Raw genomic sequence first — 26232 nt, 5'->3', positions numbered from 1 at the left:
ATAGAAGCTATACATGACAGCTTTTATACGAAGTAGCTTTTTGTTGCTTTATTTGACCTGAAAAGGAGACATGGGGCATCCCCTGCTCCTGTGTATTTGCACTGCACTGTTCAAGTCATCCAACTCAATCACACCAATGTGACTTCATAGCCAGTGACGTTCAATGGAAATGAAACAGGGAATGATTTATCAAAGGTCAACATCTATTTGTTCAACAACCTGCATTTTAAAAGCAAGCTTCTGGGATAATTATTGCTTCAATGCTGGCTTAAAGCATGCCGCATTTTTAGGCCTCAATTTGACAAATGCTTACTTACAGGTAATTGCACTTTTTAACCATAATCCTGACTGCGTATGACACTTAGTTTTCTGTAAACAAGGAAACCATTGACTTCAATACAAATGTTATTTAAATATTTTTTATAAGTTTAGGTGCATGTGGGATCTGCAATACTGAAAGCAAGATCAATTAATTCTTGAAATGTTAATGTTTTAAATGAGTACCATATTCTGAAAGAAAATTATTCAATAGCACTGAGAAATGTTGCTAGATAAATGTGGAATATGACCACAAAGGAGCAAACTAGAAAGAAAGCATGATATGGCTAAAAATAGGACTTTTGCTGAAGTGTTTTTAGGGCAAAATGTGGACACCCATCATGCTAATTATCAAGTAACATTTGGGGAAAAGCATGGCCACTTGTAACTGTGCAGACCTTCAAGCTTTTGCAGAAGATGCAAGAAGTTGGGGTGGAAGGAGGATAGTTCACAGGCACAGGTTGTCCAGAGAGGTGGTGGATGTCCCATCCCTGGAGACATTCAAGGTCAGGCTGGATGGAGCTCTGAGCACCTGATCGAGCTGTAAGTGTCCCTGCTCATTGCAGGGGATTTGGACCAGATGTCCTTAAAAGGTCCCATCCACATCAAACCATTCTACGATCCTAAGATTTTGTAAAAGATACTTCCATAGGAGCAACACAAAACTTTTCTGCATTCGCCCATTTCCTGATACCGTGTGACAGACATGGCATGTGGGAAATGTCACTAATTTTAAGCCGGAATTCCAGACAATTTGGAATTCCATGGTTCTCCTTTACACATTTTCTCACTTTGCTCTGACATCCGCCCTCTTTTCATATCTGGAATATAAGAAGTTGTTTGAAATTATACTTAATGCACTAAAGCCTTAAAGGTGCCTCTGGTGGCTTACAGAAGGATCTCCCCTGTAAATGTCCTGGAGTATTGTTTCAGTATGACATTCAGTCATACTGAAAAGCCACTGATACCAAAGACCACAGAGAGTACCAGATTTTCCTTCTCTTTAATTTAGATCTTCTCATTACTATATTAGCAAAGGCTTTCTACACTGAGATCTAGAACCCTGCTCAGTTATGGTTATACATATACTAACTGACCGCAAGGGAATTATACAGGCTCTGTGGGCAGTAAACAAATGCAGGATTTGATCCAAGAGGATTTTTCCCTCAGCTGTAAATTATTTGGAGTACTAAAGCTACCCTGTGAATCCTGCCAGGCTGACCCCATAGCAGTCGCTGGGGCCAGGATGGGGGTTTTACCTTCTTGGGCAGCTGTACCATGGGGGCCCTTCCTCCATTTCAGCAGAAATACTTACATTTTTCACGTTGCTCCCGGGCTGTGTGCTGTTCCTTCCGCCATCACTTGGTCTTTCTGCCCCTTGGAGTTTCTTGGCTGTGTCACTTCATATAAAAGGCATTAGATTCCATGTTGAGGAATATAAACATGAAGTTAAAAGGACTGAGGCTTTACTCTTGAAATGTAAAGGTCTCAGCAGTCAATTTCAGCACCTTGCTGTCTTTGGAGAAAATTCATATCTGGGGGTGACGTGAAAGCTTTAGCACCTCTGATCTGGCAAAGGGATCGGATTAAATAAAATATTGCAGAACTGAGATAAGCAAAGCATGGTTATGTTGCGTGACACTTTCAAGGTAATACACTTATGTAAAGCAGAAGTTATGATTCTGCTGAACCAACTGGGAAACAAACGTGAATTTGAGACCAGGGGAGGGTCAGGTTGGATACCAGAGCTGGCGGACTCAACACGATTTGTTGGGCCCGGAGCAGAGGAGCTGAGGGGACGCCTCATGGCGGCTGCAGCGCCTCACAGGCAGCGGAGGGGCAGCGCTGAGCTCTGCTCTCTGTGACGAGGAAAGGTTCTGCACCAGAGGGCACGGCCCCGAGCTGCTGGAGCTCAGGGGAGACTGCCTTCACCCATTTCAGAGTTTAGGTGCTGCTGTGGGGACAGGGCTTGGATTCGATGATCCCTATATGGGTCCGTTTCAACTCAGGATATTCCGTAATTCTGTGATTCTATGACTCTAGGATTCAATGCCCACCGGGATCTACTTCTTCAAGGACCACCAATAACCAAGGTGAAGTTTGCAGCAGATGCTTCGGGTGGCAACTGAAGCTCGCGCATGTACAAAGTAGCTTTCTCATGCTACTTTTTTTCATCTCTGCAGCTTGATAATGCAGAGCGAACACACGTTTATATATCTTTTCTTTCGCCGAGTCACCTCTGACGAAGCTCGTCTGCAAATAATAATTACAATAATAAAAAAAAAAGCGTTCCAAACGCTCCAGAACCAAAGCAGGCAGCAGCGCAGAGCCGCCTCCCCGCCTGCTTCACGCCGGGCGCTCCGCGGGCGCGGGGCGGGGCGCGAGGCGGGCCGAGGGCGGGAAGCGGAGGCGGAGCGCGGCTGTGCCGACCGGCGGCGCCCCGCGCTGCCCGCTCGCTGCGTGAGCCGAGCCCCGGTGCGCACCGCGTTGAAAAGTGCCGGCTTCGGCGGCGGCTCCCGCAGAGTCTCCCGGCACGGCGGCGCTGCCGCTCCGCTCCCGCAGCCCGACAGCGGGCAGAGCTCCGCCGCGATGTCCGCGTTCCTCCTGGTTCTCCTGGCAGCGCACTGGGGATTATCGCCCGTCGCGGAGGTGCTGGCAGCGGGAGCCCGCGGAGGTAAGGGTGTGCGGAGCGCGTTCAACTTTCCTCTGGTGTTGGTATCGACCCCGCGCACGGGAAGTTTGGAGACATAGAGCTGAATGGTTGCGGGGGAACTTGGGGGAGTTTCGCTGTGGAGAGTCACCGAGCATCAGGAAGGGGAGAGCCGTGCTCCCCCGGGGTCGGTGCTCCCGTGAGGAAGCGTTAACGCGGGAGGTGCCGTCCCGAAGCGCAGCCGAAGTTCCCTCCGGTAACGCTGCCCCGTTGCCGCCCGCCTCGGATCCGAGCGTTTGGGCTGCGGGAGGGAGTGCGGGGCCGTGGGCAGCGCCAGAAGTTGCGACTTTTCCTCTCCTTAACGAGTCTCCGACCAAAGCCTCCGCCGGGCGTAGCGTTTTGTAGCGGTCTCGAAGCTCTCGTTTTCCTGAGTTAGGGTTGGCGTAGAACGGAGCGTTTCTCGAAGTAGCGGATCCTCTCCTGTCTCAGGTGTGCCGAGCTGCCTCGGGTTTCTTCCCTCCGTGCAAAACGCTGCTAATCAGAAAACAGGATGAGGGGCTGTTGGCAGCCCTTTCCCTACCTAACTGAACGTGACTGCGCTGAATGCTGTCGTACCCAGCCTGTCGAACTTAGCTTCGTTTTAGCAGACACACAGTTCTCCACAACGTTCAGTTCTCACCATTAGGCATCCAGCTCTTCTCCGTCGCATCCACACCACCTACCAAAGTGTTTACGAACTGCTTGCAACTCGGTGGGGGGAGTGCAGGGGGCTTTGATCTTTGGGGTACGCATTCGTGCTTCAGTTCAACTCCCGAACCTCTCCGGTCCTTTCCCACCCAGCTATCAAAGCAGCTCAGGTGGTTCCAGCAGGAGAAATGAGAAACAACCAGGTACGGGAGAGGGAAGCATTGCTGCAGCATCCCAAACTTCCGTGTTCATAACGCTGCATCGTAACTATGAGAATAGTGGGAAGGAACGAGGGTGTAATGGCACCTGAGCAGTGTGCTCAGCCAGATGGGAAAGGTTCTTTGAAATCCTTTCAGCTTCACGAAAGGTACCTATGCCTTACTTCTGTCTGGGAAGATTCGTAGCTGTGGCACTGCTGTTTGATGGCAAACGTTTCAAGAACTTTCTGTGATATTCTCAGCGTGGTCAGATTGTGCTTCCGTAGCTGTAGCCTGTGTCTGATTTCATGAATAAGAATCAAACTTGCAAACATCTTGCAGAATTGTTCTGGAAGCTGATTTATCATCCTATCTCCTTTGATGGAGATAAGCAAATATTTCTGAATATTAATTTGTGTTGTGTAAATTTCACTTCATTTTCCCTATATCTTGTTTTCATTACCTTGCTCTGACTTAGTGTTTCACAAAAAAAAATGTGCTGTCAGCTTACATTAAGATCAATTCTATCTTAAAAGACAGCATCCTTGTAAACCACACCAGCCCAAAAAGTGGGATAAATCAAATTTACTTAGAATCAACTAACTCATCATATCATAATGTCATGTCTTATCAAAACCGAGTGGAGTACAAATCAAGACTTAAAAGGCATTTTGTTAAAAAAGTCAAATGGTCTCAACATAAAAAGGTTGAAGCATCCAGACAGCAAATTGCATTTGCACATCAGATAAACTTCATGATATACTGCTAAAATCATTGACCATACCAAGCTGATCCTCCTTCACAGAAGGAAATTCTGAGGCACTGAAGCATGCTAGGTTTAATGTATGTGAAAGGCACTGAAATTTGGAATGCACTGCAGTTCACCATTGGTAGGTAATAGAGAATTGGGAAAATGTCATGAATTGTGTTAACAGCACTGTTGTGGTAGCTATGGTAATGCTAAATATTAGTGAGTGTTGTAGGGAGAGGTAACGCCTGTTAGACTGGTGGATGATTTTTAGGATTAAAAAAAAAGGAGGAAGAAATAAAAACACTGAAGTTTGGAGTAGTGAAACCTCTTCTCTAGTTTTGCAGTTGACTGGGAGAATATCCTTGGGTCAGTTCTGTCCTTTTCCAGGTTACAAATGCTTTATTTTAATGTATGTATAAATACAGAAGAAAAAAATAAGATGGTGAAAGAGAAGGAAATGAGATGAAGGAAAATAGAAGCAAAGTAGTTTGGGGAGGGGAATACAGCAGGGAAGGTGATAAGATAGGATAACAACTGGGTTCTGCCACCTCAGTCATGAAGTATAACTTGCTCCTTGGTGCTTCAGTCAATCTCTTTCCGAGGAAACTCACAGCTCCCTGGCAAAGAAGCTTAATGGTCTCACTAAGGAGCCTGAGAAACCTCAATAGATCTTCACAAGTCTCATCTCCACATCGTGAGAAATAGGGTTGGGAGTGCTGTAGGGCTTGTCCCCAAAGGCTGTTACATAGTGGTTCTCTACCGAGAGGACAAATGTCTAGAAATTCGATGCTTGCTGAGTGATGGTATATCACACATTCAATTCATATTTTTGGGTCATTTTTAAGCTTTTAAAGGCAAGACAAATCTTCATGGAAGTGGCTTCTCTCTGGGTTCGTAAAGTGTTCAAAATGTCTACCTTGGTTCCACTTAGCAGAGAATTTACTGTTTTCACAGTGTCCTTTGACCATGTTTAAGTAAAGGCTGGAGATGAATTACTTAGAAATGGAAATCTCAGGTTCAGGGTTCAGCTGATGTTAATTTGGATTACTCACCTGGTAACAGAAAGAAGCCAGGTGAAATCAATCTGTCTTCTGGTGGTGATTGCTGGTGGCCTTCCTTCTCCATCAAGGTGTCACAGCAAGCAGCTGGATATGCTGGGTGGTTTTTCAGTAATCTCCTTATTAACAGCAAAATGCTTGAAACCAAGGGTACCAAATGCTGTTGCACTTCAGCAGCCTGAGCTCTGGCTTAGCAATCCGTTGGGTAATACTCTCTAAAAAGACCCATTTCTGTGATATACTACAGAGGTGTTTGTTCTCATTCTTAATGCCACTTGTGTGCCTTGAATGTAGGTAATAAGTACTAGTATTGTACATGAAAAAGAGATACTTCCAAGGTCGCAGTGACATTCCTATTTATTTATTCCAAAGAACAATGCTGCCGGAAACACGCTCTGCCATTAAGAACTTATCTGTCATGGGAGAGGCGAAATTACAGGGGAGGGTGGAAATATATCAAGGAATTTAGGACAGTAGTTAGAAGGATGTGCAATAAGAAGTAATTAAAGAAATCGTGAGAGATATCCACAAGTGCAATTTCAGTTTTATAGGGCGATCGGTGATGTATATTTGTCCTCCATTGGGTATATGTGATTGCATGAACAAAATCCTGATGATACTGGAGACTGAGCAAGCTGGGTGGTTACCTCTAAAGTGCTGTACATGTTCCCTTCTGCAGGTTATTTTCAGCTTAGCTCAATATTTTGGAGCTCTAGTTTAATAAAAGTGTTGCAGATGTCACCCTTTTAAACTGTGCGTTTTGCAGTTCAAAACAAGATGTCTCCTATGTATGTAAACTTGTCCTGTAGCAAGTTTCTTACTAATTTATCATAGAGCTTTGGCAGGTACTTTTGCAGGTTGAAGTAGCTGATCTCCAAAGATGTGTGGAAAAACTAACTTCATATAGTACCTTTTTTTTTTTAATGTTATGTGTAAACTTGAGCATATAAATCTGTACCTTTGTGTTCACGTGGACTTCATCTTATCTGAAGCATGTGGTGAAATTTGCGCTAACTTCAATGATATCAGATAGCAGCTTGAAAGTGTTTTTTCTCTACAGCTCTGCTATGTCCATTTATTTGCTATCTGGAGTTGAGTAAAATAGGGTTCTCTTTATTCTATTGATTGTAAAGGTAGTAGGTAACTTCAGTTTAAGAATTTAGAGTCATGGCTATCTCTAGAGATGCTTGTAAGCTCGGTGGTAGAACACTGGTTGTTTACTGTAGCATACTTTCAATCATGTCATTTCATAGTTTTAATGTATTAACCTGAATTTAGTAATCATGATTCTTCAAATGTAATATAAAAAAACTTGAAGTCATTTTAATGCCACTTAATACATTTTTAATCATAAAAAGTGAGGATGAAAATATCAGAACTTGATTATTTTTATGCAAGTCATGATGACTATTGTACTTAGTGTGAGTTTGGGTTAAGTGTACATATTGTAGCACTAAATCCTGAACTTGTGAGTGCAATTAATTCCTAACTGGATTTCTTTTAATATCATTACTCAATGACTACATGCCTTCTGTCCAGCCCACTAGTGTGTTGCAGTTACACAAGTTGTTTTTGGTCTGATTTTCATCATTGCATACAAATAAGTTCAATTTACTGAATAGCCAGTCTCTAGCTGTTTGCTTGGCGACGATAATGATAAAAATGCCCAAGCTGCATTGAATTTCCAAATGCAATAAGGCAAAATCTTTTTTTTTTAACCTGGTTTTATTTTGTTACTCTTTGTATCAGTGCTTCCCACCTATAATCATAGAGTGACTTGTGTTGGAAGGGAGCTCAAGGATCTAGTTCCAAACTGATAATATTAACGTGGAACTTGACTGGGGCTCTCTATTTTTTTTCATGCACCCTTCTAATATGAGCATAGAATCTGACACTTAAGAAGATGACTGTATGTCCCTCTGGCAGCCACGTTTTTCTCCACCAGTTTGTAATAAATTGTGGCTGTGTTAATACCCAAACATTGCAGTATGTAGAATACTGCTAAGTAATGGGGCTTCTAAAAGATGATGTAATGCCTGTCTTGAAGTGAGTTACACTCTAAGACTTTCAAATCTACTTCCAATTGAATAGAAATAAGTTCTCTGAGTTGGAAAAGTAGAGATTACAGTATTAAGAGTTCTAGATATGGTACACTGTGTTCTGAAACGTGCTTTCAGTATGAGCCCGTGCTCCTAAACATTTCACGTGTGGCTTTCTGCTGAATAACATGGCCTTCCAGAGGAGCCAAGCTGTTGAAACACAGCTTTGCTTCAGAAGTAATGTACTTTCTTTTTCTTTGTAAGATTGATGCATTCAGAATTATCTATTGCCTTATTGTCAGTAGGACATTCTGTGGTAGCTTTTGTGCGTGACTCTACCGAATGACTTATCCTTCAAGTGTGATTGGATATGTGCTTTAGAGACAAATCTTGAACTCCGAGAATAAGAAAAACGTATAATTCTTCAAGGTTTCCACCAAAACAGATTTACTTAGGAGTAGTTCAGAAACTTCACTATTTTTTTTTCCCTTTGAATGAACAAAGGAATCTTGGAGAACGAAAACATGCAGTTTTGTTTTCTCAAATAGTCGTAAGATGATATATTGGAAGGGGAATAGAGCATGTGCGAGGCAAATGCTGATGCAATGCTTTGCAAATGCAGTATTTCTCCTGTGGGCTGTTTTGTCAAGGATGAATTCTTCTGCTCACATGAACTCACGCTCCAGCAAAACAAAGAAATACCCAGTCAGTTTTCATATAATGCTTTGTGATTTCAATTTGCCTGTCTGCAAACTAGCAAAAATAATTTTTGTCAACAGTTTTTAAAATGCGATTTTGATATTGTCAGATAGTTTAGGCAGCCACTTATTCTACTGCTATTAGTGGAGAGCACGTGGGTTTGCACCTGTTGCTTTTGTAACATGCAGCCAAGCATTTTCCTCAAATGTGGTTTTTAGAATAATTTTTCAGGCACTGGAAGATGTACCCAAGTAGTACTATCTGATATATCCTTCCAGCATACCTCATTAGAGAGATGCTGTGGTGATGTGTAGACATGAAAATGCATATAAAATAATTACTAATGCAAGGAGATCACGAGAAAAATCACAGTAATTTTCTGGCTGATAGGTAGGTTTCCCCAAAACACCTGCCTCTTTCTGCTTGCATATGCTATAGAGATGAAAGAGGAAAGAGCAAGGTAAGTTCATTGCCATTCTTTTGCATATGCAAACACGCTGATTTATCTGAAGTATGTTGATATTTGTGTAAAACTGTGTGCTTATGAAAGGAAAGCATGCTGTTCAGCAGTGAAACTTCTCCAGAAAAGAATGGTTTTACTTGATTTGTTTTACTATGCTATCAAATAAACCACCCGCTTGAGTTAACACAGCTAAAATCAATGTATTCTGTGTTTTTTGTCTTTAGTGGTAACAGGGCCAGGATTTAGGAGTGGAGCGGACTTTGGGTCATTTTTATTTAGAATATAACTGAAAAATCTTAATTGGAAGAGAAGTTACTTTTTTCTGTTTTGTATTAGAGACTTCATGCAAAAAAAGAAAAAAAAGTTATTTCTTGCAGTATTTTTAATCCAAACGTAGATTAACTTTTGCCTGGGTTTCTTTTATTGAGCCCACTTTAAATTTCCCAGATCTATTTTTTAAATACTTGGATAAAATCATGATTGCTTTTCTAGAGGACCATTACAAACTGAATGAATTATTTCATCAATATTCATTTTTAATAAATGTTACACTGACAATCTCTTTTTTTGAGAAAATGGAGAAAAAAAAATCACTTGTTTTGAGGAGATCACTTTTTCCTGAGGTCAGAGAAACAGACAAAATTTCAGGCAGATCAGTATGTTGACATGTATGATCTTTGGAAGCTGTTAGGTTATGGCTGAACTTAGTTCTGTGTGAGGCAGACAAGACTGGCTCATTTTCTAGATGAAGCACGGTACTTACCATTCTAGATGTTTAGTTACTGCTAGTTTTCACTCATTTGAAGTACCTAAGACTCATTAAAAGAAGCTTAGAACACAAAATCTGATGAATTAGAGTAATGAAGTACAGTGACAGGGATGTTTAACAGAGCGTTAGAATTGTGGTTTATCCTGCTTCCTACTTCATGAACAGGGTAAGTAAAAGTAATGAGTTGGCACCTGGGTCAGAAGTGAGTAGTACTTTATTCTGAAATCATGAAGGAAGTCTTCTAGTAAACAAAAATCTGACAGTGATCCAGAAATCACAGAAGTCTGTTCTTCAGTACTGATGCTGATGTAGCACCCAGCTTCCCAATTTCTGCCGATGTGCAGAGGTGATGAAATAATCAGTGTAGCTGGAAAACCAGCAGTTATGATTTAGAAACTACTGCAGTTTCATTAAGTTAAACTCCTTGAAGTTCACGGTGTCTGAGGTTTCTCAGCACCTCTGTATTTCAAAGGGTCTTTTTGGTGTTATCAGCTGACATTCGGGTTGTGTGTAAAAATGTTGGGATGCTGCTCTCAGCCATAGGGTTTGGGTGATCCTCTGTGGAACTGAGGTTTGGACATTGTGATCTTTATGGATCCCTGCCACCTTGGAATATTCTAGATTTCCTATTCTAATACTTGGTGAACTGCTACTCTATTCAGTCGAGGAGTGTTGGAAAACACGAAACCTCACCTCGTTAGAAATAATGAAAAATCATTTATTTTGAGTAATTGCATTGAGTTTTTTTTATTTTATTTTTGAGGGATATCTGCAAGCAAGTGTAGGCTCAGGACTGGAAGCAAAACGAGGCTGCAAAACTAAATTCATTCTTTTTGGATCCACTGAGCCAAGCGGTTCTTATATTTAAGATATGGCAAGAACAGTGAAGAACAAATGCTTTCTTTCTGGTAATGTCATGTTATAGTATTCTTAGGAAAATATTTTAGGCTACCTTGTTAAAATGTGTACGATGGAGATGAAGCAGGTTGAGACTATGCAAGTGTGGAAAAAGCTAAGGCATTATTCTGTGCCTGCAGCTGGTCATGTTGGATTGCTTTTATTGTGCTTTTTCTGTGGACAACAAAGCAAGGCTACACCAGAGCAAGCACGTACCTTGCAGGTGTTGTCTGAGGCTTGCCTGGCTTGTAACAGCAATTGGCCATACAGGGCTGATATGAGTCACTTCTTTGAGGGTGTTTTGCATCTATATACATGGATATATGAAACATTAGTTAGGGAGAGGTACAACTACAAAATGCAGACAAACTAGAGTGCCAGAGGGCCAAGCAAATGAGGTCTTGCATTCTGACCCCAATGGCCCTGTTACTTCAGTGCTTAGAACTGGAGCTTGCATCTGGATCAGCGTATGTGTACAGAGCCATCAGAGTGAGGTCCTTCTCTTGGCTTGTTACATTTCTTTTTCGGGTTTCGAGGGACTGGGACTTAAACAGAACTGACAGTACACAATATTACACATTTACTCTGTAGATTATACTCCGCTGGAGTATTGGTGTCAGCTGATCTGCCACTTTGATATTTTCAGAGACCTGTAAACTGTGCCATAATAGTGCAGGAGAGTATCAGATGTAAGCTTTTGTAACTTCATTTCTCCAAAATTCTAGGTAGGTTTGCTCAGATCTCCAGCCTTTGTTGCTTACTTTGTCCTACGAGTAGCTTTTTCTTGTGTGCAAAAATCCAGTCTGTCATACCAAACTTTGACTGATCTTTGGGCGATGAGAAGAGGGTTGGAAGCAGATGGCTGTCAACGCAATGACAAAATTCTGTAATACTGCTCAGATACAAAATGTGAGGCTCCATATTTAAAACACGTTCAAGCAAATAAAACTGCTTGTATTTCTAATGCAGTTCAACTTTTGCTGTGGATTATCTTAACACAATTTGTACATTTGTGATAAATTTTCTTTTACTGCAAAAAGCTGAATTCTAACTGCTAACCAATTAGTAACATTCAGCAATGAGTAAAACACTCTGAACCGTGCTATGATTTTGTCAGGGAGAATCGTTAAATGCTCTTCAATGAAACCGCACTGATTTGTGTTAATTGGTGGCCTGTCTTTTCACAACCGTATCAAGCTGTGACAAATGTGCCTTGCAAAGACAAGGTAATGCAGCTAAACGTGCAGTGACTGCTCCTGTGATGTTGGCTGGGCTCAGGAGGTAGCCAGTGATTGCAGGAGTGCTTAATGTGTGGCTGTGGAGAGTTAAGAGCAGCACAACTAAAAGCATTTACGTGAAATAAGTGCTAAAGAACTTCAGTTCTGTATCACGTTTACATGTTGGTAGTTGGGTCCGGGTTCTTTAAAAAGGCTTTTTGATGAAGCTAATATAAATGTGAGAAGCATGATGTAAGTATGGAAAATTAATAGAACATCTTTCAAAGTTTTATTTATTTCAATGAAAAATGTGAGAGTGCGACTGATCAGTGGTCTGTTTAGCCTAGCAGTGGGCAGTTTCTTGCCAAAGATAGCACAGCATGTCCTTGGTGCTCCTAGGGTCCACATTGTGAAGAGCTGTTTTTTTTTTGAAGCCAGCTGTGTTAGTTTTGGGGAAAATACCAATATGTTGAGCATGGTTATCTCGAAGCAGTCACCACTGGCTGATCATGCACGCATAAAGCTAACAAGGGAAAACTAATTCTAAGTACTTCTAAATTTGCATTTAATTCCGCTCTTCTATTCTGTTTTATGCTTAACAGAAAAGCTGCTGCATCTAAGTGGAAATCTTTGAATAACTGTTTAACGTGACACCTGGTAAGCATCCACCAGCCAGGAGCTTTACATTTATACTGTTAGCAAATGGAGTGGTTAACTTCACCTGTTCACCTTGGATTGCACACTGGCACCTTGAGTAGAATATCTCACTTATCAAATTTCCAAAACCTCATGCCTGGGAAAACCTCTTATGACTTCAGGAGTCCAGGTGCTGCAGAGCTTATTAGATAGTAACAGCTTTTGTGGATACAAGTGCCTGTTGAATGTTGCTTTCATTTGGAATTGCAGCCTGAGGGAAACAAACAGCCTAGAAGTAGGTAATGGAAACAGGCTAGGAGGGCTACTTGTTAAATTACTGGATTATTGTATTTGCTAGAGAGCAAGAAGGCCATGTCCAGTATGGGGGGGGGAAAAAAAAACCTTCCAACTTTTACCAAGTTTCCACTGTGTTTCTGAACCCTAAAATTTGCTTTTGTATGAGTGGGGATAAGCAGCAATGTGCAATGTTTGGAATACGTGAGTATTGTTTTGTGTAAGCCACGGGGAAATCAAGCATCTCTTCTTCACGATGTTGCAGGATTCCTTAAAGTTGTTGTTGTTGGAAATGAATACATTAGTGAAGAACTCGTAGAGGAGCTATATCTAATTGATTATAGAAATGAATGGCAGTGCCCTCTGGGACTTCAGGTGACTATAAATGTATTTAACATTCAATTGCCTCAGTGTGGACTTAAAGAACAACTTTTTCTTTGACTGATAACTAAGGCTTAAAACAGCTCATCTCAATAGAAATAGCTGCCACTGTTAGGCACAAATGTCAGCAGTGTTGCAGTGATGTTTTAATAACACAAAGTGATCTGCCCATACTTCAGTAATAAAGTTGCAGAGGCTCCAGTTTGCTTTCTTGCCAGCATCTTTCTATTGACACCTTTCTGTCAAGAAGATGAAGTGAAGAATGAAATCTAGCTTTTCTCTCATGTTAAATGTATTCTGCAAAGCTTTTGTGAAATACAAAGACTGAACTTTGTAGATAGTGTTTGCATTTGGGACTTGCAGGGAGATTTACGTGAACTTTGTGCTGTGGTAGTGGTTGCCCTTTAAAGCAACCAGATTTATATGAAATAAGCACACTTCTAAAACTGTATTTTGTAGATTAGTTTAGTCTTTAGGGTTTTTTTTTCTAGAGCAGCAGAATACAATTATCAGTATAAACTGAGATTTCAAAATGGGTGAATTTGAGTGTATGCTTAAACTATATATATTTTTCTGTGTAACTTGTCAGTGTTTGAAACAGAATAGAAAGATGCTTAAGGAAACTATCAGGGAATTTTCTAGCTGTGGGTTCAATCTGTCCAATGCTATAGTTCAAAAACTTGTTAATTAATCATCATCTTAATCCTCATGATGGCATGAATGTTGGTTCCAGTGATAAAAAGAAAACTAATATCTTCAGAGATGTCAGTCTGCTGAGCCACGAAACATCCAGAAGGATATTTTTCAAAAGCAATAAGTAGCAGGTATGCATATGAATTTCATTAGCTAGTAATAATATGCGTCCCCATACTTGGGAAGGAACACCACTTAAAGCCTGTGTTTTCTGCTGGCCTGGTGGGGCTCGTATAACTTGTAGAGTTACACCTTTTCCATCATCTTTGCTGGTTTTTATGCAGAAGTAACTGGGGTAAGGCTTTCCAGAAACTCCCAACATCTCTTAAGTGAAATACATTTTTCTTAAGAGCAAAATATCTGCAGAGCTGGAGTGAGGTAGAGTGCTGCAATAGAGGTTTGAATTTGGATTTTGCTGCATGCCCGATGGCAGACATGGAGCAGGATGGCTGTGGAATGGCTGCTCATGTATGTAACTCATCAAGAGGGGGAAATTCTATTTTTCAGGGCAGTGATACCAGAATCAAGGTTAGAGTGGGAGAAGAACCTTTCCTTTTTTGCCCTTAGTGACCCTTTACTTGCCAGAATGCCTTCTGTACTGGAGGTAGCAGCTCGCCATGCTTAGTTTAAACAAAATAATGATGAAAGACTTGAGCAGATCATGACCATGGCAGTATAGCCCTAGGAGTTCAAGTTGCACCAGTTGAGTGATGCTAGTGCTTGAGCTCACCCAGTAGCAGAGACTTGGCGAGGAGAATTCGTATCCCAGAAAAGGGTGAAATGTTGCTACAGAAGGAAAAACTGAGGGGTTTCTTTCTCCAAGTGCTTGCAGTGGGATCCTAACCTGTACAGAGCAACAAAAAGAAAGGTTCCATCAATCTTTCCCTTATTAAATGTGTTTTGTTAAAGTGTGTTTATCACGCTGTTTAAAAGAACCAGGTTAGAAATCTACTGACAATAAATGAAGATTTATTATATTTGTTGTCATCGTATACCTCATACAGGATTGGAATACGAACTGAAGTTTGTGAAAAGAGTTAAAAAAAAAAATAAAATAAATAAATGTCCTGGTGCCATTTAATTAACTGTCTAGCCAATATTTCTCCCTTTTTTTATTGAAAAATCTGTACATTGCAACTGGCTTCAAGTATGCTCTTGGACAGCTCTGCTAACAGCCAGAGAATAAATACACTAAAATACAGACAGCCTTGCACAGCTCCACACATACCAAATGAAATCATACCTTGAGCTGCAAAACAATATTTTTTTTGTTTCAAAACAGAATGCAATAATTGCATATGTATAATGAAAATAATTTGTTAGAAAAGAATTAACATTTTTTTCATCAGCATAGATGGAATATCTCAAAGTGTGCTGTGGGACAATAAAGAGCAGGGCTTTTATCTAAACTTATGATCCACTTGTTTTTGAAATTGAGTTTTTCCTTTAACCATCTGCTATCTACCATCTAAACCATGTTTAGAGGAAAGCTTTAATAAATTACTTTTCTTTAGATTATGGGAAGTAATATGGGCATTATTAGCTCATTTTGCATATTAAAATGAGGTGTTTCCTGCTAATTTTATTTCAAGTTCTGCAGTTTAAATCTCTCTCATGGGATTTAACTAGTTACCTTGCTACTGGATTAAGACATACTGGAGGACAGGTGTAAATAATCTATTTTATGCAGCTGATACTGCATAGATATTTTAAAACATTTTCCTCTGTTGTTGTTCTAAGTGACACTACGAGCTTTGTTCAAAAATACAGGAGCTGGAGATCTCAATTTCTGGAGTAAAAGAAATTCTGGATTTGTCACATAGCTGAAAGTGTTGGTGTCCAATGGGTAGCTTATGTTTTTATTTGTATTTTTACCTTAAAAAGCTGAGGAGACGTTTGTAGATATAATATATATAGCCTATGTTTTGGGGGAGATGGAGACCAAGTCTGGAAGAGTTTAAGACAGCTGAAAGAAATCAGTCTGAAGTATTGAATTGCCTCAATAACTGCAGTCCTGCTGGTCCAGATTCCAGCGGTAGCTCTTGGGTTGAAAGGTTAATGACTCATTTTCTGAGCAGTGCAGTTTTCTTTCATTTTTCATGTACAATTATCTGCACTGTTTTAAAAACTGAAAGGCACTTCCAAAATGCGTTGTACTCAGGCGTTATTGCTGTCAATTAAAGTTATTAAATCATACATCTTTAAAAATGAAATCCAAATACTCATTAATATGTTTCCATTGCTCTATTGCCACTTCATTATGGAATTGACAAGTGTAGTATTGAAGCAGCTCTGGAAGTTGGTGACTACCTTTGCCTAATGACGAAGATATTCATTTGGATACCCACTTTTTTAGGAATACTCACTTTTTTTGTTGTTTTCTTGAAAGCAAGAGTCTTAAAAATGGGGGAAAAAAAATAAAAATAGAGAGGAGAGCATCTACCATCTCTGGCTGTGGGTTGTTAGCTGCTGGGGCAGAGCTTGGTGTTAGAACAGATGAGCAAATGTGTTGGTCATGCTTGGCATGTAGGGGCAATAAAAGAAGAAACAGGCACCTTCAGAGCCCCTGACAGAGAGAGAAGGATGTCACAGAGAAGGTGCAAACTGTATGCCTAAGAGGCTGATACTGGTGGTGGTTCTGGGAAATGGAGGATGATGAGGGCAAAAGCCAAGCTTTTTATTTTTGCAGCCATTTGATACGGTATTCGTGCTCCTCTGTGAAATCTTTAAATTAGCAATTTCACTTTTTCTGTAAGTCTACTGTACTTTGACTCTTAACTGAATTAAGTCCCATTATAAATGACATCTTTCTAACAGTTGGGATACAGGTTAGCACTCCCATGAGGGACGATTTAATGAGGTTGTTGCTATGACAGTTCAGCTCCAGGCAGCACGTGTGCTACCTCTAATGTGCCACCCTCTCTCCCCTCAAATATCACAGCAACTTTTGTGCTGGCTTTTTAGAACTTTGCTCTTAATGGGATTCAAATGCAGCGTTTTGTATTTATATTTTCTCTATAACACAGCTGAGGATTTGACAGTCCACACTGTTCATTTCTTTTATTTCTGAAATGCTATTAGTAGTACATGATTTGACAAGCAAAAACACAATAAGGTGTTAACTGCAGTTATTTCAAAAGATGCTCTGAGGATGAAGATTTACAGAAAGAATAGGCACATATATTGTAGTGTTTACAGTGAAAAATATTGGACCTGTCTTTCTTAAATTCACATCAGAGGACATCTCAATGGATGAAATGAGTTGTATGCTTACCAGGTACAGTGTAAACAAGCATTCTCACTATGCTGCAGCCACGCAAGATGGTACAGCTATCTGCATTCAGCAGGAGCTGCCTGTGGTCTGTGGGGTAATATGATGTCTCAATTTCCTGAAGCTGTTAAAGCAAGAAGTTATGTTACTCAGGAAGGCTTTCAGTGCAGTTCTGAAGCAGGTTGCTGAAGAGGTGACATGACTATGGGAGGCAGCAGCTCCTTCCTGATCTCCTCTGTAGAGTTGGGAGAGGTGTTGGCTATGGAGGATTCTTGGGCTGGAGCTGTGGCTATGTTTGTTCTACCGTTGCTGCCTGCTTTTGTCATGTACCTTCCTGGGTGAGAGAGAAGGGAATGTCTTCCCTAGAAGTAATTCCACACATCTACCTCCTTCTCCATTGGCTCTCTTCTCTAATACAAACTTCTGTAAGGTTAAACTTGAGTAAGGGAGTTCCAAGCCGAAGACTTTGAACTCTGATGGGGTTCACAACATGGTCCTGCTACTTGTAGCTTCAAAGTAAGTTTGAATTTCTATTTACAATGTAATCCCATGAAAATATTCTAGGTTGTGGAAGTTCAAAGAGGTATGGTGGCAAAGGAAGCAGTTGCTATTGCAAGTAAGCATCAATAGATTTTGGTTTGCTGCTGTTTTAGAAACAGTGTGCTTTAGCATTGCTATGAAATAAGGAGATGTCATGTTGAAGCTCAAATAAGCAGCTCTTAAGTTTTTCTGCTACTTCAGTGTTTTCTGGTTGCTCTGCAAACTTGAGTTACTCCTCACTTTTCTGCCTCCTCTTCACTCAGCCTTGAAAGTGATTTTTTTTTTTTTAATTCTAAATAAGCATATGAGTTCACACAGAAAGGAGTCCTACTCAAATCTGACATGACCTATATACATTGCCTTCAGCATTGGTCTGGAGCTCACCAGTTCAGTTATAGACGAAGAAGTTTATTCCCATTCCATCTGTGTTCAGTGTTGTTGTCTGCTTACTTGTGAATTACTGTGTCTCTCCTGCCATGTGGCTGTACCCACCATGGTGCCCGGCCATCTCACTAGCTGTTGGGAACAAATTCTTTTTGTCACTCCTAATCTCAGTGAAATGAAACCTAGGGAGATGCTGAGGAACTGATTATTCAACCCCCTTAAAGCTTTGCCTTTTTGAAGTTAATGGGCTTAAAAGATTTTGGTTTGCTGCTGTTTTAGAAACAGTGTGCTGTAAAGATCTGGGCTTCTTTTTATTTTGTTTGTAAGTAAAATACCTTGGTGCTGAAGAGTAAAAAGGGCTTCATTGTGTTTATTATGCTGCTTACTAGGTCTGCAAGTATACTAAATTCTTCTGCAAATGCAAGATCATTGAGCTATATCCAAATTGGTTCAAAAGATGCTGATGAGAACATTTGTTACACTTCTCTGCAGGTTCTGATAATGATGTTTGCCATAAGGGTGTTCCATTCTGTGACTGAAGGGGAGAAGTGCAACTGCTGTATGTTTTTAATGATGTGTAATAGGTTTGGATATCTGGCGTGATATTATTTCCTGTTCTTTGGCTGATTTTGCTCTTATGCCACCCAGTTTTGTTCCCTTTACAAGGGAAGTGAGGTGAAGATTAACAGGTTTGTCCATTCCTCTCCTCCCTCCCAAGAAGCCCAACTTCACAATGCTGCCTCACCCCAATAAAAACAATCAAAAAGCACAATCCAACAGAACTCAGCACTTGGGATGCGCGCTGACAAAATGAGACCAGATGCAGACAGGAAGGCACATGGTACAAATTCCAGCTTCTCACTATGAAGATTGCTAAAAGAAGAAGAGAAAACATGCTGTGATTTATTCTCACAGCAAAAAAACTGCAAGTGGAACAAGGAGTACAGAAATCTGTTAATACAGTTTACACTTAGAACAACGCGTCCTCCTTCACCACTACTCTTGGTTTAAACATAACTTAATAAAACTGGTCTACAGGCAGCGCTTCTTGAATTGCGGTCCGAACCCTCACTAAATGAACATCTAACACTTAATTTAATGGTAATCATGCAGCTTCTTGAAAAAAATATTTTCCACTTATTATACTTGTTCAGTAGTTATCTCAATGTGTAATAATATCAAATTACTATGCTGTCTCTCAAAGTCCTAAATCGTATCATTCTTGCACAGACCAGAAAATTACTTGTACTTAAAGATATGTTTATCTGTACGTATGTGGTGGATTTTAAATTGAACAGTTCCAGACATAATTTTCCTAATATTGGTTAATCCATCTTTAATTAAAATGTTAATTGCTAATCCACATATTACACATAGAAAAATCAGCCTACAGTAAACTGTGACTTATTTGCACAAGGACGAAAAATGTGAAATTACAGGGCAATCTGCTCTTCAGAATGGCAACGTTAACATCTTTTTGGTAACCAAGAAAGAATATATTGAGATTGCTTGAATTGTTTCCCACCAAGAAAGGAGGGGAGGTAACTTGGTGCCAGCTAAAAAGTCCCACTTCAGACAAACTATGGCCTGGAATACCTTTTTTATAATATTTTTTTCAAGGGAATTTGCCCAGAAAGGATTACTCCAGTGCTGCAGCTGTACTCTATTCTCAGCTAGAATACTCTGCTGAAATCCTGTCTATGTTTTTCAGAACAAAACTCCCTCTGTCTAAGGCTGCATTTCAGAAGTCAGACCCAGACAATCTTGCTTTCTAGCCAAGGGTTACAGAAGGTGGTTAGCTAGGTGGGGGTTATGCTTGCTGTGGGTTGCTAATGTCTTTTCTCACATAGCTTTTTCAGAGCTGTTATATTCAAATCAGAATCTTGAAATCATACAGGATTGCAATCGGAGTCAAATTAAGAAAGTAGAGACTTGCCTATAGAATGCCATCTGTTGATTTTTCTATTTAATTAGAGAAATGGATTTCATAAATCTGTCTCACTTACTCAAAGTATGTATCAGTAGGTAGGCTTCTAAAAACATCTGCACTTTTTTTTCCTAAAGCCTGAAAGGAGAAACAACCCAAAAAAACCCAACCGTGTAAACATCTTGAATACTGCTAAATGCTGCTTAGCAAAAAGCATGCCTACTAATTCCACAGATCTTCACAATCTGTTCCTATTTGGGGTTTGTCTCAATACCACTGGAAGGGTTTGAACTTTTGGATTTCGGATGTGCTTTTTTTCATATATTTTTTAACCTGTTCATTTTCCATCAAAGGAGGTCACCTCTTCACCTTTCTTTTAATCTTTCCTCCCTTTCAGACCCTGCATTCCAGTGTTCTTTCCCACTTGTGAAAGTCACTTAATCTCTGTTTGAACCTGTTCCTGCTCTGCTCCAGCAGCACGGCTTCTCTTAGCGGGTTCATCCAAATGGATCAAGAGGAAGATGCCTTTGACACTTCTGTACCAAGAGGATGCAGAAACTCCTTGGCTGAGAGCTATGAAAGAGGTTATTTTGGGAGCAATATGGATTTGTATGTATTGCTTTGGCTTGGTTTACAGTCACTCTGTCTTTGAAACGTGTTTGAATATATGCTATTGATGCATGAATAATACTGCTATTTATAACTTGTTTTCAGGCAGGAGAACTGGCCACTGCCACCAGGAGGGTCACCCTGCCTGCATGGAAATTGTGTTCGTTTCAGTTCCTTACAAGGCCAGAACAAGAATTTAAAAATAAATATACGTAATAAATAAAAAAAGCTAACTCAACCAATTTTCAAGGTAGGGTGGCGATTATGAGCTGTGCCACTTGGTCAGGCAGAGCCGACCTGCTCCAGTGAGCCCACAGCTCCCTGGGAGCTTTCATCTTTTCCTCTTCTGAGTCTTTAAATAGTGACAGAATGTTGTGCTCCCTGGTGCCGCTGAGCTGCCCTACCTCCTGGTATCCTAATGTTTGTGACTGGGCTGAGAACAGCTCTTCCCCATGGTATCTTTAATTCCTGGTCTGTGGGCTGCAGGCAAGTGGCTGGGGCTCTAAAGCAAGCTCGTTGTGCCTGAGTTATATTACTTCCTCTTCTTAGCCAGGCAAAGTATATTAAGAATTATTTCTTCTTTGTCTTGTGCTGTAGGCTAGGAATAAAAGCTATCGAAGACAAATCTGGTATTACAGGGATTGTCTATGGGAGAACAGGCTGAGTGACAAGGTTTGAGATCACTGTGAGTGCAGAAACTGATGCACGTGTAAAACTCATCTGCACGAGAGATTCCCGAAGTCATTATGCTGTGCATAATCTTGTAAGTAAGGGGTTAGATAACAAATGCTTTCTCGAGAATTGTACATCTTTCTTTTACATTGCCTTTGCAAAATTTTTAACCATCTCTTCTAAAGTGGATCCATTTTATCCGATACAAATGCTGAGACTTGTTTTGTATGTTGAGCCAGGGATCATCACCTGGTTTAGGAACAGGGGTGCAATTAGGAATAGAAACAGCAGATAAGTTGGGGTTTGTCCTCAGACAAAATGAATTGCTGTGCTTTTAATACCACCTCTTATTTTAACTGGGCAAAGCATTAAGAAGGGGGATACAGAGTTGAACTTATGACAAAGCAGCTGGAGTAGATGCTTAAGGAGAGTTAAACCTTTTGTTATGAGACAGAAGGGAAGGATATGGGCATTTGGGAAGTGCTTAGTGGGCAATAGGAGTCCTTAAGTTGAAGCAAAAAGAGGATCGCTGTGAGGTGGTTCTGAGGAAGAATGAATGGAAAGTGGGAATTGTCCTTAATATCTCTGGAGCGTTTTCGTTCTTTCCTCGTTCTGCATAGGAGATTCTCTATGGATCTGCAAAGCTCTCACATTTACCTTTCAGTAACTGTTCCTACAGTGTTATTTTATTTTTTTTTTTACTAAACTGCCTTTAAAAAAAAAAAAAACACCAAAAAACTCTATAGTTCAACAAGCCCTCTCATCCAATAAAGATTGCTCAATAAAATCACAACCGTGTATTTGTAAGTCCCGAGCCATCCATCTGTCTTTCCCATAGATGCAGAGTGAAGCCTGCTTGGAAAAAAATGAGAGGACATCCAGTAGACATGATCTAGCTGGTGTTTTTTTCTCTGCATCTTTTATTTGCCCCATCTTCCCCAGTACTTTCAGTACGTGCAGTTACAGATGAAGCACAAGTTTCAGAGATGCTCAGTGTCTCTAGTGCATGAGACTTCTCTTTGTATCATGTCCTTGCCATGCCTATTTTTAAGAGAACCTTTATAAAGCTAGTTTCTAATGCCACACCAGTAACTTTATTTGAAAGCTCGTTCTGACTTAAAAACCCACGTTATGTACTCAGTCTGCCAAGGGTGAGTGTTGATGCACTTGTTCTAGCCCAGGGTTTTCTTTTCAGTTCCCTGGTTAGCTATTTTCTTCTCGTTATTGTCTTAAAATTCCTACCACCTTTGTGTTTAATATATTCCATTTGTTGCAAGGAAGTCCTAAATTAATGGAAACGTAGGCACAACTCTTGCAAACCCTCAAGATTTGAAACTGAGTGTGGCTGTAGAAGAGAATATGGAAGCAATATCTCCTTCTAGAAATCTAATAATTGTGTTCTAATCTCTTCAGTGGTGTAGTGGTACCCTATAAATGCCTTCCCACTGTGGTGACTTCTAGTTTGCTTTTAAAAACTCAGCTTATTTTAAATGTCACTCTTACTAGCTTTCTGTTGACAAAATAAAAGATAACTCTGTTGGATATCCCAGTTAAGCAGGGTACCATGTTTACATTGGGTTTCTGCCCAGCAGCTGCTTATGCTGAAGTGCTACAGAGAATCCATGAATTAATCACCGTGTAACCATGGGGACACGTTGTGTTGATGTTCACCCCAAGTAAGTGCCATCACCATGATGTGATCTGTAGATACAAGTGACATCATTCTTCTGCAGTTCGTTGTGATCGTGGGTAATAAGGTCTCAATTTCTTGACTGCTTTGGGGATACTCAAATGCTGCTGTTGCTGTCTTTCTCTGGAAGAAGTAAAGAAAATGCAGAAGTGGTATTTAATGAATTACAGCTCCTAAAGGTGTGTCTGAAGTGTAAAATTAGCTTCTAAATGTGTGTACATGCATAATGGCAGTACCGTGCTTCAAGGTACAAATTACATGGTGACATGTGCACATTTTCTGAGTAAAAGGTGCACGGGGAAAAAAACATGGGTCAGCATTACAATAAAATAATTTAATTGGATTTTTTCATATTTATCTTTATCTTGCAAGATAATTGCCTCATTATGGGCTGTAGATTCTGATTTTTATTATATCAGTGTTTATCAGAACTACATGCAGTTTCCCAGTAAGCTGTAACCAGTCATAAAAGCCTTTTGGATGCTCAGAAATAGCTATTAAGGAAGGAATAGTTGAAATACATAAGTGTACAGAATATTGAGAGAAACAGCCATTTTAGGAGGAGCAAGGACCATTTTGTGGTTAGGTTAAGTTAATAACACAACTTCAGTTAACTTGGTCCTAAGCTTAGAGCTCATAAAGACACCCATGGGAACGTATGAATTAGTTTCTCTTAATTGCATTATTTAATTTAAATGTTTAAATTGCCTTTCTGATTTTAATGCAGGTTTTTTTTTTTAAGGAAACACTTTCTATTTGGGATTTGCATGTGTGTGCTCATTGCTTTGGTTCTCCTCCAAAGATCTTTTCTTTTTCCTCAGAAAAATAGTGAGAATTAATGTGTTGGCAAAATCCAGCCATGACTTCAGAGAAAGTTGTGAATAATGAACGCAGGGTCTTTCTCATGCTACAGTGGCAGAAAAACATCGGCCAGCATCGTGTTAAAAATGCTGCATGTGTACGTACACCCCTAAAAAGAACAACTGAAGTGCAGAAATCTCCAGCTCTCATCAGCCAATGTATTTTGAGAGTGGACAGATGGGACTTGATGCAAAGAGTTTTGCATTGTCTCAAACAGCTCCGTGTGCGTGCTGCTGGATCGGGGCTTCAGTGCTCCTGGGGAAGAAACAGAGTTGGCTCTCAAGCAGAGCTAGCTAAAAAATAAATACCTAGGGAGTGATGAAGAAAAAAGCAGGTTTCTGTCTGCTTCTTTACTGTCTCAGCATGAGGTTGTGTAATTCTCGATGCCCCTTTGGTCTGGAAGACAAATCTATTGGATGTGGCTAATAGTTGCTTTAACGTGATTCTGGCAGGAACAGACAGGAGTTTGGTTTGCTCAGCCGAAGGGAATCGTCCTGTAGCATCCTCTTTGAGTCAATGGGAGCTCTGTCATTGACTTAAAGATTAAAGGGTTCAGTAAGGTGAATTGACTTAATACGAAGTGATTTAGCTGTGATTTAAACCAACGAGCAGAAAACTTTGATTTAAATAATTGATTTCAATCTTATTGTGAAATTTATAGTTTTAGCTGTTTTCAAAGAAGCCAATTCCTTGACTGGGGGTTCAGTTCAAATGCAGTGATTTGAGACCAAATAGTAACGTAGCTAATGTTTCAGTGCTTATCATAAAATACATTGCTCTCTCTCCAGTTCTGTGTCTTTTCCTGACCAGGAATTACTCAAGTTCTTGCAAACTTAGGTGATGTTTTAAGTCCTATGATTAACTTACGTGTTGACTTGTTAAGTCACATTAGTTCTTATATGCCTTTGTAAAACTGGACCTGATTCAACTCTGATTCCGTGCGCAGTTTACTTGCCAGTTGGATTTGATTTCTGTGGACACTAGAGGGAGCACATATTGCTTTAAGAAGGGACAAATATTTTGTCCTGTCAAAGCGTGATCTAATCTGGCAACAGTATAAAACAGCATACAGGAGTATGTGTGATGTGAAGTCGCATTTGTGTTTCTCAAGTAATTCATCTGGGGGGAAAGCATGCAAAAGGTAAAGGTCACCTTATGGGAAATCTATTCTAGGTAATGATAATCCTAGAGATTGCTACCACTATTAGTGGGGTTTTTCCCTACATCTCCCTGTATCAACTGAAGTTGACACTTAACTGAGTTCCAATTATTTCATTAATGCTATATACATCTTAGGGGATACTTACTGGTTAAAATATTTCTATCTCTTATGATTTTATTGACTTGTGTTAAAATGCATTGATTTTTGGCTGATATACTTGTTTCAGAGTAGATGCAATTGTTCTTGTAGGAGTGCTTTGGAGTTCAGTTCTTGTTTTTTCAACAGATGTTTCCATTGAAAAACGAACTGAACATCTGAAAAGATTAAATGGATGTTAGTCAAGCATCTTGTTTTCAAACATGGCATTCTTTCTTCTAATGTGTGAAACATTACACTTGCAAGCATTCTTTTCTAATCTTCCTCCATTAATCTTATGCTTAATGTACATAATAGCACATTGATTGTCATGTGTTTGCTTTATTAAAATGTTTGAATTGGTGATTTCTGCCTGTCTTAACTCAAGGATAATGAGGTTGATTGAGTAATACCTATTTAATTCCTCTTACCTGTGCAATGTAATTGGAGTGAGATGTGAATGCAGCATGTTTAACCTCCCAGCAAACAAGAGCCCTCAAGCTTCTGGTCTGAAGCAGTGCTATCGGCATCATCAGTGATAGCAGGCAATCACTTGCACCTATTGATCTGACATGGAATTCTATCACTTCTGCCAGGTATAGTGTAACCCCTTCGAAGTCATCGGTGGCCAAAGTCACTGTCTTCAATTCTGTGTCTCTTTGTTCTGCATTTAAATTATTTTTCATGTCTATCATGATGTCGAATAAAGAGTAGCGTTCTTTGTCATTAGCACACAGTGGATTTGATAGGCAGTACTGGAAACCAGCACCCCTTGCATAAGAGATGCTCTCACCTTTGGACCAGGGTCAAGACCAAATACATGTACTGATGTTTATATAGCTTTTATTTCCAACATATTTGTCTTCATGTGCAATTATATCAATTTTTTTTACTGTGGTTCTCTGCAAATATGTGATAACAATGCACATATATTCAAATGGATATTTTCCCTCTCATGTTAAATTTATGGAAAAGGCTGTGACAGAAAATCTGCAGTTACTTTTTGTACTGCTAAATCCCTCCCCCCCACCCCAGTTTTCCACAGCCTTCTCGCATCAGGAGGGAGCTGCTCTTGCCCCCCTTCTCCATGACAATTCTGTAGTTCGGTTTTCTGATAGGTTTATGTCAGAGATAACAGATCTGTGGGAATTATAGATGTGATCATTCTGGCTGAGCTGAGTGCCCTGTGGCAGCAGATGGAGCTCTCCTGGACCTCGGTCCTGTTGCCAACC

General features: G+C 40.2%; 1 protein-coding gene across 5 annotated transcripts in view; it reads left to right on the top strand.

Annotated features, from left to right (window-relative positions):
* Positions 1 to 2700: 2700 nt before the first annotated feature.
* LRP1B (LDL receptor related protein 1B) overlaps positions 2701 to 26232 on the top strand; it is a 588907-nt gene continuing 565375 nt past the window's right edge. For 4 of the 5 annotated variants that reach the window (XM_085227675.1, XM_085227679.1, XM_085227678.1 and 1 more), the window contains exon 1: positions 2701 to 2992. In XM_085227675.1, coding sequence (XP_085083801.1) covers positions 2908 to 2992 — 85 coding nt within the window. In that variant the 5' untranslated portion in view covers positions 2701 to 2907. The remainder of the gene's footprint in view (positions 2993 to 26232) is intronic. The other variant, XM_085227677.1, reaches the window with a different exon arrangement.

The sequence above is a fragment of the Meleagris gallopavo genome, chromosome 7 (genome assembly GCF_905368555.1).
Source record: "Meleagris gallopavo chromosome 7, MGAL_WU_HG_1.1, whole genome shotgun sequence".
In the NCBI taxonomy this organism is placed as follows: domain Eukaryota; kingdom Metazoa; phylum Chordata; class Aves; order Galliformes; family Phasianidae; genus Meleagris; species Meleagris gallopavo.
The sequence above is the reverse complement of the archived record's forward strand: the minus strand, read 5'-3'. Positions and strand labels throughout refer to the sequence as shown.